Raw genomic sequence first — 15791 nt, forward strand, 5'->3', positions numbered from 1 at the left:
CAGTTAGGGGTCATATCTCCTTAGGTTCCTCTTGGCTGGGACAGTTTCTCAGCCTTGCCTTGTTTTTGATAAGATGCTTTTAAGGTGTACTAGTCAGGCATTTGAAGAATGTCCCCCAATTGGGATTTGTCTCATGTTTTTCTTATGCTCAGAGTGGGGTTATGTGTTTTTGGGAGGAAGACCACAGAAGTAAAGTGCCATTTTCCTCATGTACATCACATCACGTCTTGTCACACCATGTCACGTCACGTCACATATTGTCAATATGACCTTTTCCTATTAAAGTTGACCTTGATCACCCAGTTGAGGTAGTTTTGTCAGTGGAGACCATAGGTTTATTCTTTCTCACCCTTTCCATACTGTATTCTTTTTTTTTTAAATATTTTTTATTGGTTTTAGAGAGAAAGGGAGAGAGAGGGAGAGATAGAAACATCAATGATGAGAGAGAATCATGGATCGGCTGCCTCCTGCACACCCCACACTGGGGATTGAGCCCACAACCCAGGCATGTGCCCTGACCGGGAATCGAACCTGTGACCTCTTGGTTCCTAGGTTGAGGCTCAACCACTGAGCCACACCCAGCTGGGCCATACTGTATTCTTTGGAAGGAAGTCACCACTTTGCACAGCCCACATTTACGGAGTGCTTCATCTCCTTGAGGATATAAATTGTCTGGAATTCTTCAGTATGAGAGACTTGTATCTTTCCCCTCTATTTACTTATTTATTACAGATTCTAAACTGATTTTGCTCATCTCGATCCCATGTTTTCTTGTTTACGTACAGAGTGAAGTCATAGCCAAGGTGTTGGCTCCAATGGCAGAATTCTATGCATAGTTAAAAGATGCTATCATTAGCTGCTTTAAACAGAAAATTAAAACAGTTTTTTTTTGTTTTGTTAATCCTCACCCAAGAATATTTTCCCCATTGATTTTTAGAGGGAGTGGGAATGAGGGGGAGAGACAGAGAGAAATATTGATGTGAGAGAGACACATGGATTGGTTGCCTCCCGCACATGCCTTCGGGAGTAGAGCTTGCAACCAAGGTACGTGCCTTTGACTGCCATTGAACCCGGGACCCTTCAGTCCACAGGCTGCTGCTCTATCCACTGAGTCAAACTGGCTAGGGCTAAATAGAAAAATCTTTAAATCCAAAGTTGTTTGATTTTTTTCATTCAATTGATGGACTTAATGTAAAACTTTTGGAAGTTCATTTGTTGAAGGAAAACATTTGTCATTGTGAAAACTAGTATAAATTAAAGTTCAAAATTGAAGACAAATATTTGTTTTGTGGTGATAATACATATATGAATTTTTATGAAAACAATGCCCTGGTAAAAACAGTGTCCTTACCAAGTCAAGAAATCTGTGGAGCAGAAGTGAGTTTGCAATTGGTTAAGATACACACATAATTCATAATTGTGTCCAATTGTGATAGTTTACCAATTAAGATAGAAGTGGTAATTGTCAACATATATAGGTTTTTGCATTTATATATACACACTGGTAATGACCATAACATTTTTGAGATGTAGCTAATGCTGAAGAAAACATTACTGTGGCATATCAGGAGTACTTTGCTGTCTATCATCAATCAGACTTTGTAACTGTTTGAGCCTTTGAAGTACTATTTTGTAAAACAACCTAAGTGTCCTGTAGTGGCACTGAAAAAATTTTTTTAAATCCTCACCCGAGGATATGTTTTATTGATTTTTAGAGAGAGGAAGGAAGAGAGAGAGAGAGAGAAACTTCCGTGCAAGTTCGTTTGGTTGCCTCCCAAACATAACCCAACCACCACGGATGGAACCTGCAACCTAGGTACGTGCCCTGACTGAGAATTGAACCTGCAACCTTTTGGTGCATGGGGTGATGCTCCAACCAGCCAGGGTGGTACTGAAATTTTTTAATTAATGAGCCCTCTAAATGGTGATTGCAATTTGTTTAAATTCAGTGGAAAATCAGTATTCAAAGTATCAATGGATAGAATGCTTAAATAAAAAAAAACACAATAAATTTTAGCTTTTGAAAGTTTAGCACAATGCAATCATTATAACAAAGTTTATAAACAAAGACCTTGAAATTTATTTCTACAAAATGAGGGAGGAATTGAACACACTAAGTGAAGAAAGTTCAAATGCCATACTAGGATTAATTCTGAAATTTTATAATTGTCTTTACTCATGGGAGGAGTCTCCTCTTGATGAAACTCTTGCTTTTAGTTGGATAAATTTATATTGTGACCTGAAATGAAATGAATTTAAGAAGGCTTACAATTTTGTACTATCTATATTTGGCAAACCATTTAAAATAATACAAGAAATTAACTTTTTTTGGACAAGTTTTGTCTTAAAATTTTTATTGAAGAAATGTACTTTGGAGGCAAAAGAATAGAACTTGTGAAAACATTTGACCTAAAATATTTTCACATTTTTACCAGTAGCGAGAATATTTTCTCAAAAATTATATCAGCTGAAAAGAGTCAATTAAAGGTATTGATAAACTATAAAAATTAACTTGAAGAAAACCATGGGAAATTTCATGAATATTTAATAAGGACAAATTGAAAAAAGGTGTGTTGTTTTTTTTTAAGAAAAATGCCAGTGACATCAGTATGAGACAGATGTGACTTAATGAAGCTGATTAAATTATTAAATAGGAACTAAGAATAGTTATTTTTAACTTATGTTTTAATTTTCAGATAATTACAATAATAAAGTTAAAAATTTCTGTTTTAATATACATTGGTATATTAATACACATAGTTATATGTTATTTTTAAACAAATTTTGTTAAATTTTTGATGTGTATTGTTAACTTATTTTGAAATAATTTCCAACTTTTAGTATAAAGACATTTTATATACTCTTCATATGGATTCATTAATTTTAATATTTTGCTTTATTTGTTTTAGCAAACTTTTTCTATATACATATTCTTATTATTTTCTGAACCATTTGAGAGTTGGTGGAATATATCACTTCTTTACCCTTTAATTATATATAAAAGAATTTTATTTTGCCCTAACCGGTTTAGCTCAGTGGATAGAGCGTTGGCCTGTGGACTGAAGGGTCCCAGGTTCGATTCTGGTCAAGGGCATGTACCTTGGTTGCGGGCACATCCCCAGTAGGGAGTGTGCAGGAGGCAGCTGAATCGATGTTTCTCTCTCATCGATGTTTCTAACTCTCTATCCCTCTCCCTTCCTCTCTGTAAACAATCAATAAAATATATTTTAAAAAAAGAATTTTATTTTGAGAATAGTTTTTGAATTAAGCTATCTTATAGATCAACCAATGTAAGGAAACGAAGTTGTTATTTAGTACACAAATATTTGAAAAAATTATAGCATTTCAGTTATTTTATTCTCAAAAGTATTGTAGTCTGGACAGTCATTTGTATAGTCATCCTAACAATAAGGCTATAATAGGCACTCAATATATATTTGTTGGCCTCCTGCTTTCAATGTTGCCTTTCAGCTATATGGTGGTGATGACTGGTGTGTTGTGAAATCTTATGATCATACTTCCCCTGTGCCACTTACATCTGAGCATAAGTATATATATAAACTGACTTAGACATTGAGAAGAAATGTGGTTCTTTAAGAACATATTTTAAACACCTAAAGATATCAGAATACTTTTTATAAGACTTGTTGGCTTCAGGGAATTTTTAGAAAGAATTTAGAGTCAAGATAAACCTTCCAGAGGTGGGCAAACTTTTTGACTCGAGGGCCACAATGGGTTCTTAAACTGGACCAGAGGGCCGGAACAAAAGCATGGATGGAGTGTTTGTGTGAACTAATATAAATTCAAAGTAAAGGAGCGGAGGGGAGAGCAAGAGAACCCTCTGCTCTTTCGGCTCCACGGGCCGGATAGAACAGCCAAACGGGCCGGATCCAGCCCGCGGGCCATAGTTTGCCCACGGCTGCCTTAGACACACATGATCTAGTTCAGCCATTTTTTTTATGGGAGAGAAAACAGATGCTTACACCTAGGTCATTAGAAAAGTGGAACATTGCCTCTTGGCTCCTTCCCTAGTGACTTCCTTATACATGGAAGATTATTTTAGTGAAGATTTTGGTGATGAGTTATCAGAACTATTATTTCCTTTTTGTGACCTCCATAGTATTATGTTCTCCATCAAACACAAGAAGGAAAGCCTTCTTATTTTTTTAACTTCAGGAGGAATGTGAGGGCTTAATTTTTTTAAAAGTGATGGTGCCAGGTATAAAAGAATTTCAAATAACTTTGAAAACCTTTTTTAAAAGTGTAAAAAATGCAGTAAGTTGTATTCTATTTATTCCCCTTTTCATTTCAGTATTCTGAAGAAGCAAATAATCTCAGTGAAGAATGTGAACAGGCTGAACGACTTGGAGCTGTGGATGAATCTCTGAGGTTTGATTTTGTGTGTGTGTGTGTGTGTGTGTTTCCGGTGAAATGTTAACTTGCAAAAAAGAATAACACTGTTATCTTTGTTTGAAGTGAGGAAACGCAGAAGGCCGTTCTTCAGTGGACCAAGCATGATGATTCCTCAGACAACTTCTGTGAAGCTGATGGTAAAACCTTTTTTATAGTATGCATTTTGTTTAAGACTGTACCCAAGAAAAAAATAATTCTTTAAAAATGATTTTTATAAATTCATTTTCTAATGGTTTGGCATTTCCTAAAAAAGTAAACCTAGAGTTCCATATGACTTGACAATTCAACTCCTAAGCATACACCTAAGAAGACTGAATACAGGGAAACATATTTTTACACCTAAGTTTATAGCAGCATTATTCACAATAACCAAGAGGTGGGAGGTGTTTCCATGAATGGATCAATGTACAGTATAAAAAAAGTATAGTATCTACATACAATGAAATACTGTTTTGCCATAAAAAGAAAGGAAGTTGTGATACATGCTACAGTGTGAATTAACGTTCAGAACATAATGCTAAATGACATAAGCCAGACAGAAAAGGACAAGTATTGTATGATTCCATTTGTATGAAATATCTAGATTAGGTAACTTATCACATAGAGACAGAAAGTAGATTAGAGTCTACCAAGGGCTGGAGGGAAGGGAGGTGGGAAGTTATTGCTTAATGGTTATAGTTTCTGTTTGGGGTCATAGAAAAGGTCGGAAACAGTGGTGGTGGTTGCACAACATTGTGTATGTAATACCACTGAGTTGTATACTTAAACATGTTTAAAATAGTAAGTTTTATGTTATATATATTTTACCACAATAAAAACGTTTAAAAAGGAAACTCAGTTTTTTGAAAAAATTCACTTCTTGAGTTCCATAGTTCTAGTAATATATATATATATATAAAATAACTATTATATATATTATATTATATTATATTATATTACATATAATATAGATTACATCATATAGTATATATTATAATTTTTATAATATATACAGGCATTTTGCATAAATAGCTATAATGTAGGGAATGCAAAAACCTGCTTCTGTTTCACTGATATCATATTGTTAAATATTTTCCTTAAGGGTGATGGTCCATGTTACTTTTGGAAAAGAGAATAATGACCCATGAGTTGTATCTGCTGCATCTACTAGTAAAGCTAAGCCAGAGGGCTGGAACTGTTAAAATGTAGGAGCCCTAGAAACCATTAGAACTTTTGAATCAAGATTTATGGATTTGTCTCTTCTTTCTTTTTCTAGTGTCTCCCTTTTCCTAATTTAAATTGTTTAGCCTTTTAATTGGCTAAACAACATAAAATCAAACTGAATTTTGGTATTTTTCTATGGCTGTTTTAGAGCAAATTAGTAATCTTTTAAACAATTAGTGAAGCCTTAGATGGTGTGGTTCAGTGGTTAGAGTTTTGGCCTGGGCACTGCAGGGTCTTGGGTCTGATTCTCAGTCAAGGGTGCTACTTGGGTTACAGGTTAATCCCTGGCCCCAGTCAGGGCGCATTGCAGGACGCAACCAGTCTATGTGAGAGACACATTGATGTTTCTCTCTCCCTCTCCCCCTCTCTTACTCTCTGTGTCTCCCCCGCCCCCCCTGCCCCCCGCCCCCTCCCCCCGAGCCTCCCTCCCTTCCATTCTCTAAAAGTTAGTGGAGAAAATATCCTCAGGTGAGGATTACAAATAAAATAAAAATTAGTGAAAAGAGTGATACAGATCATTTTAATTACAAGTAAAAGATGAAGCCTGCAACCCCTAACACCCCCTCACCCCCCCAAAAAAAGAGGAAGAAAAATAGAAAGTATTTATTTTTAATTTTGTGGCTTTTCTTTTTGAAAAAAAGAAATACATGCTTTCCTTAATAAAAAACATGACCATATTTTGGCACATTTATATCTATAGCCCTTTATTCTTATTTCCAAATTCTGAAAACTTTGAAAAGTGAATATTCATGTATTTCATGGCAGAGATATTTATGTATTTGATCAAAAGTTGCTGCCTCAGTCCCTGCTGGAGTAATATTCAATATATGCTGCATGCACTGTATTTTCTAAAATCTGAAAAGTTCTGAATTCCAAACACATTTGGTTTCAGGGGTGTTGGATGAGTATGGCTTAGTAAAGGAAAGGGATAAATGCTCTCCCAACCCCCTAACTTTGCCATCTTTTCCACAAGGATTCTTTGGAGTAAACAGTGCTGTGAAATAAACTTATAACATGTAGCACTTTTTCTTTTCTTTTCTTTTTTTTTTTAATATATTTTATTGGTTTTTTACAGAGAGGAAGGAAGAGGGATAGAGAGTCAGAAACATTGATGAGAGAGAAACATCGATCAGCTGCCTCTTGCACACCTCCTACTGGGGATGTGCCCGCAACCAAGTTACGTGCCCTTGACCGGAATCGAACCCGGGACCCTTCAGTCCGCAGGCCGACGCTCTATCCACTGAGCCAAACCGGTTTTGGCTGTAGCACTTTTTCTTAAGGCCTGCAGTGTTAGAGAAAGAATGGCAATACCTTTACTTCTATTTAAAAAGTGTCCTTTTGATTCTGCATGCTTACCTTTGGCAAGGACTGAGAGTCAATAAGTCACTTCTGATGTGGTGATGTTCTGTTATCTTGGATGAATCACTTGACAATTTGTATTTGTTTGTTCTGTGAGAGGAGGGTGGACATTATAAAAAGAGAAAGCTTTATAAGGAATACATAATGTGTGTAAATGATAGGTGGACTGTAGAAGGTATTTTATAAATCCAAATGAGAAATTCAAGCCCTGGCTGGCTTTGCTTCGTGGTCAGAGCATCGACCCACGGTCCAAAGGGTCTCAGGTTCAATTCCTAGTCAAGGGCACGTACCTCAGTTGCAGGCTCCATTCCTGGCCCCAGTTGGTTGGGTACGAAAGGGGTGCGAATGGGTGGCAACCAATCGATGTGTCTCTCTCACATGGATGTTTCCTTCTCTCTCTGCCCCCTTCCTCCCTCTCCTCCACTCTCTCTAAAAAAATCAATAGGAAAAATATCCTTGGGTGAGGATTAAAAAAAAAAAGAAAGTTAAACTTTTGTCATCTGACAAAATATAGTTTTAATAACATTTAAAAAAAATAAAGTTGGGAGAGGAAGTATTTATCATAAGGAAAATTATGAGGCAATGTTTGTCTCTAGGCAAAATATAAAAAAGTAATCATTTCTTGGTGGTTAGTTTTCTGTCTTATAGTAGTAGTTGCTGAGCAATATTTATATATTTTATGAATATATTTATGAATTTATTATAATGTGTTATATTGTGTATTACTTCTACCTTAGACTCTCAGTTATTTCTAGATGCTGTCACTGTGTTGCTTCTGGAAGCAAATTCTTTGTTAGTTCATATTGTTAAGCTTTCTAGAGGAGTAAGGTTTTGCTGTGCTATTAAATAATTTCCCAAAGCCACTGGAGGCCTAGGGTCCTTTTTGTTGTTGTTGCTTTGAAGTTATAACATATATACACATTTATAGAATACACGAGAAAGCAATATCCCATCAATTTTTGTATGTTTTGTTTATATATCTCTAATTGACTTCTCTGTAATGTTTATCTTTTCATTTGATTAGATAGCCTTTGTACTTAATAGTTTTGACTGTAAAATAGCCTGTTAAAATACATCATAACACCAATACTACCAGCTAATATTTATTATTCTCTTACCATTGTCCTAAGCACTCTGCACATATATAACTCATTTAAGTCTCACAGTAACACTATGAATATTATCCCCATCTTAGAAATGATGGCACAAGACATAGAAAATTTACATAACTTGTCTTGGATTCTGACCTGGGCCCTCTGGCTCCAGAACCCATGCTCTGCTCTGTTGGGCATTTAGGTTGCTTCCAATTTTCCCTTTTATAAATAACTAGAGGCCCAGTGCACGAAATTTGTGCATGGGGGTGTGTGTCCCTCAGCCCAGCCTGCACCCTCTCCAATCTGGGACCCCTCAGGGATGTCCCTCTCACAATCCAGGATTGCTGGCTCCCAACTGCTTGCCTGCTTGCCTTCATGATTGCCCCTAACCACTTCTGCCTGCCAGCCTGATCACCCCCTAACACCTCCCCTGCCAGCCTGACAGATGCCTAACTGCCCTCCCCTGCCAGCCTGGTCACCCCTAACTGCTTTCTCCTGCAGGCCTGGTCCCCCACAACTGCTCTCCCCTGCAGGCCTGGGTCCCCCACAACTGCTCTCCCCTGCAGGCCCGGTCGCCCCCCACTTCCCTCCTCTGCTGACCTGGTCCCTCCCAACTGCCCTCCCCTGCTGGCCATCTTGTGGTGGCCATCTTGTGTCCACATGGGGGCAGCCATCTTTGACCACATGGGGGCAGCCATCTTGTGTGTTGGAGTGATGGTCAATTTGCATATTACTCTTTTATTAGATAGGATGCTAACCCAAATGCCATCCTGGATGGGATGTTTTGCATGTTTAGGATTATACCTTTGGGACATGTTTGTGGTGAATCCTGATGGTGCTCATGCAAGAAGGAAGTATTTGATAACAAACAGTGTCTGGTACTAACACTTCATTTACCTTAGTTACTGATGAACTACTGTGGTCAATATCCAGACAAAGAATATATATATATACATTGGAGGGCCATGTATATATATTCTTTGTCTGGATAGCTTATGAGAATTGAATTACCACGTTCCTTTGATTCTAAAATTCACCTATTCCTATTTTGTATCATTTCTAAAAGCAGGATGCTTTTGCAACTAGTGTGTACATTTAATGTGGCTGTGGTGGTTCTTCTGTCTTTCTCCTGAAAAGTTGTTTTTAAGTCCCTGAGGCATTGACACATTTGTGATGCCTTAGAATCAATGGAATACAGTGTTCTATACTAGCTTTTTAAAGGTAACTGTAAAGAAGAAAGGTTCAATGGAAACTTTTATTTTATAGACATACAGTCTCCTGATGCCGAGTACGTAGATTTGCTCCTTAATCCTGAGCGCTACACGGGTTACAAGGGACCAGATGCTTGGAGGATATGGAATGTCATCTATGAAGAAAACTGTTTTAAGTATGTGTCATTTCCATTTATAAATTTTTAGAAGATGTGGTGATTTCTCTTTGTAAACAAATAAAATAATAATGATTTAAGTACAAATGAATTTACTTTGTTAAAGGATGTATTGGGACATCAGAACATACTTATTCATGAAACCAGTTCTCCTCTGGGAAAACATGAAAACATGTTTCAACAAATATCTTTCTTCTTTAAAAGACTTAGAATAGTATTAGACTTTTATGGGAGTGTTGTGGGCACTTAAAAATGTTCCTTGAGTGGGGTCAGAGAGCCTCATTTTATAGATGAGCTAACCTAGAGACAGAGAGAGATTTACTTCATTTTCTTAAATCATATGGTTAGTGGCAGAGAATAGATCAGAATATATAACTCCTTATTCTCTTTTTGGTGACTTTTACTCCTCTTTTTGTAGCTATAGTTATTTTACCCACTTCAAAGTTAAATTAATTTCAGAGAATAATTATAATAGCTAAGGCTTTTTTATCTTTTATTTATTATTATTATTTTTTAATTTCTTTATTGATTAAGGTATTACACTCACTCTGTGCAGGCATTGTGCTAAGCATATTACGTAGATCTTTTCCTTTAGTCTTTCCAGTCACCCTGTGTTGTAGTCCTTACTGTTTAGAGATAGAGAAACAGAAATTTGGAAAGCTGATTTTAAGTGATTTGTCCAGCGTCAAAGAACCCACTTTGTACTCTAAATCACTACAGTGGAAGCAGTCGATTTGATCACTGGGTGACTGAGACATACTTCAAGTTTACCCACTTCTAAGCTTCTAAGCTCTAAACAATGTGCTTATTGGTTTTTGGAAGGTAGGGGTGTGTGTGTGTGTGTGTGTGTGTGTGTGTGTGTGTGTGTGATGTTATCTTAGAGAATGGGGGGAATTCTGGGAAAATCTTTGGAGTTTCCAGATATGGCAATAATGTATTTCACGTTTCATAAGTCAAATATAAACATAAGAGACCAGCAAGTGTACTTATACCAATAAAATGCCAGACTATTCCTTTTTTAGACTTGAAGAATTTCTCCAGTTTGGGAAGTGGAGAGTTTTCATTATTTACTCATTTCTGCCATATGTTTCATTTCAATTCTCTTGACTGTTATTCAGAATGTTTATGTTTGGTTTACTGACTTACTTTAAAGGCTGTTGTTTTTTTTAAAGTGAACTAAAATAAAGTCCAACTGAAGCCCTTGTTAGATTTTGTATTAGTTTTATAGTTCTTTTCTAACTAATTTATATCACGACTACCACAATATTTCTAAAATATAAATGATGTATGAGGTGCTAAATTGAGCATGTTAAAATATAACTTACATGTTCTGTTCTCAAAATGTCTCACCTTGTACAAATTTGTAAAATTTAAATAATGGATGTTAAAACAATCCCTACGCTTCACAAAATGATACTAATGAATATTAATTTTGAGATTTAAAAGCGCTTTAGTGACATATTAACTCTCTTTTTTATCCTTATTAAAAAAACACACCTTTTATTGAAATCATAACCAACTTGATGGTCACAGGGAAGACTGAGCTATCTAAGATTTCCTAAGTGGAAGATAATCTACCCACACTTTTTTTCTTTTAATGCTTGTGTTGGGTATTTACATTTTTTGTTTGTCTTTCAGTTTGGAGTGTACTTTGTGGCATATACACACATATGTGTATGTAATGTATTTAAAATTTTAGTGACTCTAGGAGAAGAGCTTGAATGGTATTTTTTCTTCTTTCTTTGAAGAGGTGATTAGGAAATGACTTTCTGGCTGTTATAATGGGAAAAGATCAGAAACTATTATCATTAAAACAAATAACAACCACCTTCCCTTAAAGCAATTAGAGAAAACTAAATATTTTATAAGCTCAATAAAACAGTTTGGTTTTGGATATAGTCACTAAGATACTTTCTGAGATAATTTCACTTTTACATAAGTAACATTACAGGTGACATATTTATATTTTATAACTTTAATTATTTTGATTCCAGGCCACAGACAATTAAAAGACCTTTAAATCCGTTGGCTTCCAGTCAAGGTGAGTTATTTAATTGCACTGTTATATTCATCAGCCAGTGAACTTTGGTTAGAAGGAGGGGGAAGACCTGAAAAGGCTTGGCAAGAGCACTTGAGGTGATATATTCCTTTTTTCCATAGAAGTTATACCTTATTCTTGCAGAGAAATTGGTGTTTGACATGCACTTCAGGAAGGAGTATTTTTGTAATGAAGTTCCTGGTATTAGACTACCATAGGATGAAGATTAAGTTATATATTTATCCTATGCATTTTCACATAATGTGTGCTCAGTTTTTCTACTATTTTTACTCATTTTCTAGTTAAATGAATGTCCAAAACCTTCTGCCTCAAATCTTTCCCAACACTTGGAATTATTGCATATATTGGGAGTCTGATTTCAAATTCACAGGTCTTTGTAACTCAGTAACATTTTTCATTTTCTATTTACACTTACGGTCTGGCCCACATGCTTCCTTTTCCACAAGGCTTTCCCTCACCCTCCTACTGGAAGTGGTTTCTTCTCCTCTTGAAGTGATCTTATGCCATGTTTTGTTCCTCTTACGGCCCTTTCCACTGTTTAGCATTATCTGACTGTTATTTACTTATCTGTTGATTGGTCCTCAAACTTTTTAAACAGGGGGCCAGTTCACTGTCCCTCAGACCATTGGAGGGCCGGACTATAGTTTAAAAAAAACACACGAACAAATTCCTATGTGCACTGCGGGCCTGGGGCGAGTCGGCTGCTAAGCAGGACAGGCAGCGGCACCCAGCGGGCCGGATAAATGTCCTCGGCGGGCCGCATGTGGCCCACGGGCCGTAGTTTGAGGACGCCTGATTTGGACACATTTATTGGTTTCATCTCTTAATCTAGAGCCTAGTACATCATAGAGTTTGTTAGATAATTGATGGATGAAAATTGTCCTCATTTAATGGTCTTGTCTACAATAGTAAAAATCACTTGTTCCTTCAACAAATGATTATCCACCATTTATTATATGCTAGGCACTGTGTAGGTGCAGAAGGGATGTGAAACTGAAATTCACAAACCCTTCTCCAGTCTATAATAAGCAGTTATAATATCTATACCTATTGTCTGAATATGTGCTTACCAATGAAATCTTTGATGTGCTTTTAGCCAATGTGTGAGGTTATTGTTTTTAAATTTATTTGAAAAGCTGCTGATCTCAAATAGTCCATAAACATAAATTTCCTCCTCAAAAGCAATGGGTTGCATCATCCCCTAAATGCTGGCAGATTAATCTTTCTTTCTTTTTTTTAAAAATATATTTTATTGATTTTTTACAGAGAGGAAGGAAGAGGGATAGAGAGTTAGAAACATCGATGAGAGAGAAACATCGATCAGCTGCCTCTTGCACACCTCCTACTGGGGATGTGCCCACAACCAAGTTACGTGCCCTTGACCGGAATCGAACCCGGGACCCTTCAGTCCGCAGGCTGACGCTCTATCCACTGAGCCAAACCGGTTTTGGCTAGTCTTTCTTATATTAGAAATGGAAGAACATCTTTAAACAAGGTTTTTTGAGTTTATGGAGTTACATATGGTAACTCAGTGGAAGGTATTGATTTAATATCAGATGAATGCAAATTCCTAGACAAGAGGTGATCTTCAGTATGAACTCACATTATGTTCTGATAAATTAATTTGCCACATTCACTTATCTTAAAGATACATAAGAACAATTTAAATGTTTATCATCTCAGAAGTGGTTAAATGATTTATGGTATATTCACATAGCCATTATAAATGTTGCTGAAATTTGTATTCATTTGTGTCAGTGGTGATCAATAGCACATTGAGAAAAAATAGGTATCAAAACATTACAGAAATAGGTATAATAATTTTTTTGTAAAAATATAATAGCTAAATACCTATACACAAAGAAAAAGGGACATTTACCAAGATGTAAATGATATTTATCTTTGGGCAGAGGGAGTTTTGGATGGTATTTTTTATTTTGTTTGTGTTCTCTTTTTAAAAACATATATTTGCAATGAGCATATGTTACTTAATAATCAAACAGTGATAGCATTGAATGAAAGTGGGCAAATGAAGATAATTTTTCCATAGTAAATGAGCAGCTGGATACAAACTGCTGAATTGTGCATAATTTGAGACTTACAAATAGACTCTAAAAATATTCCTGAATAGAGTAAAATTTTATAATGTCAGTCTGGAGGTTTCAAATCTGTAGCAGAAACTATGTTATAGCTTTAGGATAAATAAATGAGGAGAATGCCTCTGCCAGCCAAATAACCGTAAGTCCTTAAGGTATTCAAGAGTACTCTCAGGTGACAGATTAGGTTTTCCTCTCCTGTTAGCCCATATTAAATCTTGTTTGAGCTGTAACTACTCTTTATTGGGGCTCTTGGAGATGATGCCTCTTAGTCAAATCTGGCATAATTCGTATCACTGATAAGAGTTGCAGCCAGGAGTATCTCATGGATTCTGCTTATGTAGATGAACAGATGGGCTAAAACTAACCATTATTAAAAGTCTTATTTTTATAGAAGTATTTTAAAAGGGGCATCTGGAAGGAGTTTATAATAATAAACATTTTGTTTTGTTTTCCAGGGAAAAGTGAAGGTAAGTAGGCTCTCTTTATCATACATTACATAAATGAATTTTCTTATATATTCAGATGTTTATTTGGCAAACTTTTTTTTTTCTTTTCACTTCTGAGACTCAGAAGATGTTAATTTTTATTTCTTTATTTAAAATTCTGGAGGCAAAAAGCACAGGTTAAGGGAAAATGACTGTGTCTGGGATCAGGCAATAGGGGCTGCAGGCATCAGCCTCTGATAATTCACTCCTGCATTTTCCACTGCACGTGGAAGCTAGACAGGGAAACACACTCTTACTGATTGAACTCGAGGATCTGCTAGGACTCATACAGGAAGGTTCCAGGCATGATCAGAGTGTTGATTTACTGGCGTCCAAGGTTTATGCTGACTCTTGGGTGTAGGTATCATTGCCGACTCTCTAATTCTAATGCTAATATTTTTGACATATTGTAGGTTTACTTTGTCTTTTTCAGAATCCTTTTGCTTTATGAGTGAGATCAAAATGATTTTTGTTATTAAGGTCACGTGTTTAACAGTATGAAAAGACTAAGCTGTACTTAGCTTTAGTCCAGCTAGACAAAATTGCTAAATGTAAAGTATCACTTCCCTCTCCCTCAAAAGTTTATGAACATTATTTTTATGAACTGCTTTCGCATTATGTCTAAGAAAGTGATACTAAAGTCTTACAACATTGCTATTTTATTATTGTACGTTAAAAGTAACAGTAGTAGCTAAATAAAATACTGAATCAGGCCCAGCCAGTGTTGCTCAATGGGTTGAGCATCAACCCCATGAACTAGGAGGTCACGGTTCAGTTCCTGGTCAGGGCACATGCCTGGGTTGCAGGCTCAATCCCCAGTAGGGGGCATTGAGGATGCAGTTGATCCATGATTCTGTCTCATCATTGATGTTTCTATCTCTCTGTCCCTCTCCCTCTCCCTTCCTCTCTCTAAAATCAATAAAAAACCAAAATAAAAAATAATACTGAATCAGAACTGTACTATTTAGAAGAGAAACTTCTTTAGCAGTGATATTATTTTTCCAAGGAGCCTCATATTTGTTACTGTTAGTGGTGAGTCTATAATGTTCAGTTTTGAGTAACTCTATTCTGCCTTGGGTGTTCCTAGTTCTATGCTGTATTCCAGCTACGTCAGGAAAGGTTATTTTGGTTGTTTTTTTCCAATACTATTTGAAGATCTCAACCTGCTTCTCACAGAGAAAATATTATTAATCTGTGGAGGCTCTTCTTAGAGAAACTATCTTCTTTATGACTGTATTTGTATGTATTCATTTTGGTCAGATATGAAAAGGTTACCTCTGAAAGCTGTCATGTTAGGTGATTATCTCACTGGATTACAGTCAGGTCAAGCTGAGAATAACTACATCAGGATTATAAAACTGAACTGAAAATTTCATCAGATGGCTAGGTCCCAAACAATATTATACTCCTGCTCCTCCCACCCCATTCACAGTCCAAAATTTGAAAAAAAAACAAACCCAAAAAACAAAACTAAAGGTTTTTATAGGGAAACACATCACTTGTAATCCCACAACTCCAAAATCACTGATAATGATAATGATGGCTAAGACTACATGCAGTATTCTTCTAAGAAATTTATAAATATGATTTCATTTAACCCTTTCAATAACCTTAGAGGTATTAAAAATATATATATTTTCATTGATTTCAGAGAGGAAAGGAGATGGGGATAGAAACATCAATAATGAGAGA

At 36.1% G+C, this 15791-nt stretch overlaps 1 protein-coding gene across 1 annotated transcript in view; it reads left to right on the top strand.

The window, feature by feature from the left end:
* Window positions 1-15791, top strand: part of ERO1A (endoplasmic reticulum oxidoreductase 1 alpha) — a 54511-nt gene that overhangs the window by 21636 nt on the left and 17084 nt on the right. Inside the window, exons 5-8 of the mRNA XM_080657931.1 lie at window positions 4313-4389; window positions 4477-4550; window positions 9336-9456; window positions 11451-11497. Coding sequence (XP_080514057.1) covers window positions 4313-4389; window positions 4477-4550; window positions 9336-9456; window positions 11451-11497 — 319 coding nt within the window. The remainder of the gene's footprint in view (window positions 1-4312; window positions 4390-4476; window positions 4551-9335; window positions 9457-11450; window positions 11498-15791) is intronic.

Source organism: Plecotus auritus (genome assembly GCF_963455305.1).
Source record: "Plecotus auritus genome assembly, chromosome: 1".
Taxonomy (NCBI): domain Eukaryota; kingdom Metazoa; phylum Chordata; class Mammalia; order Chiroptera; family Vespertilionidae; genus Plecotus; species Plecotus auritus.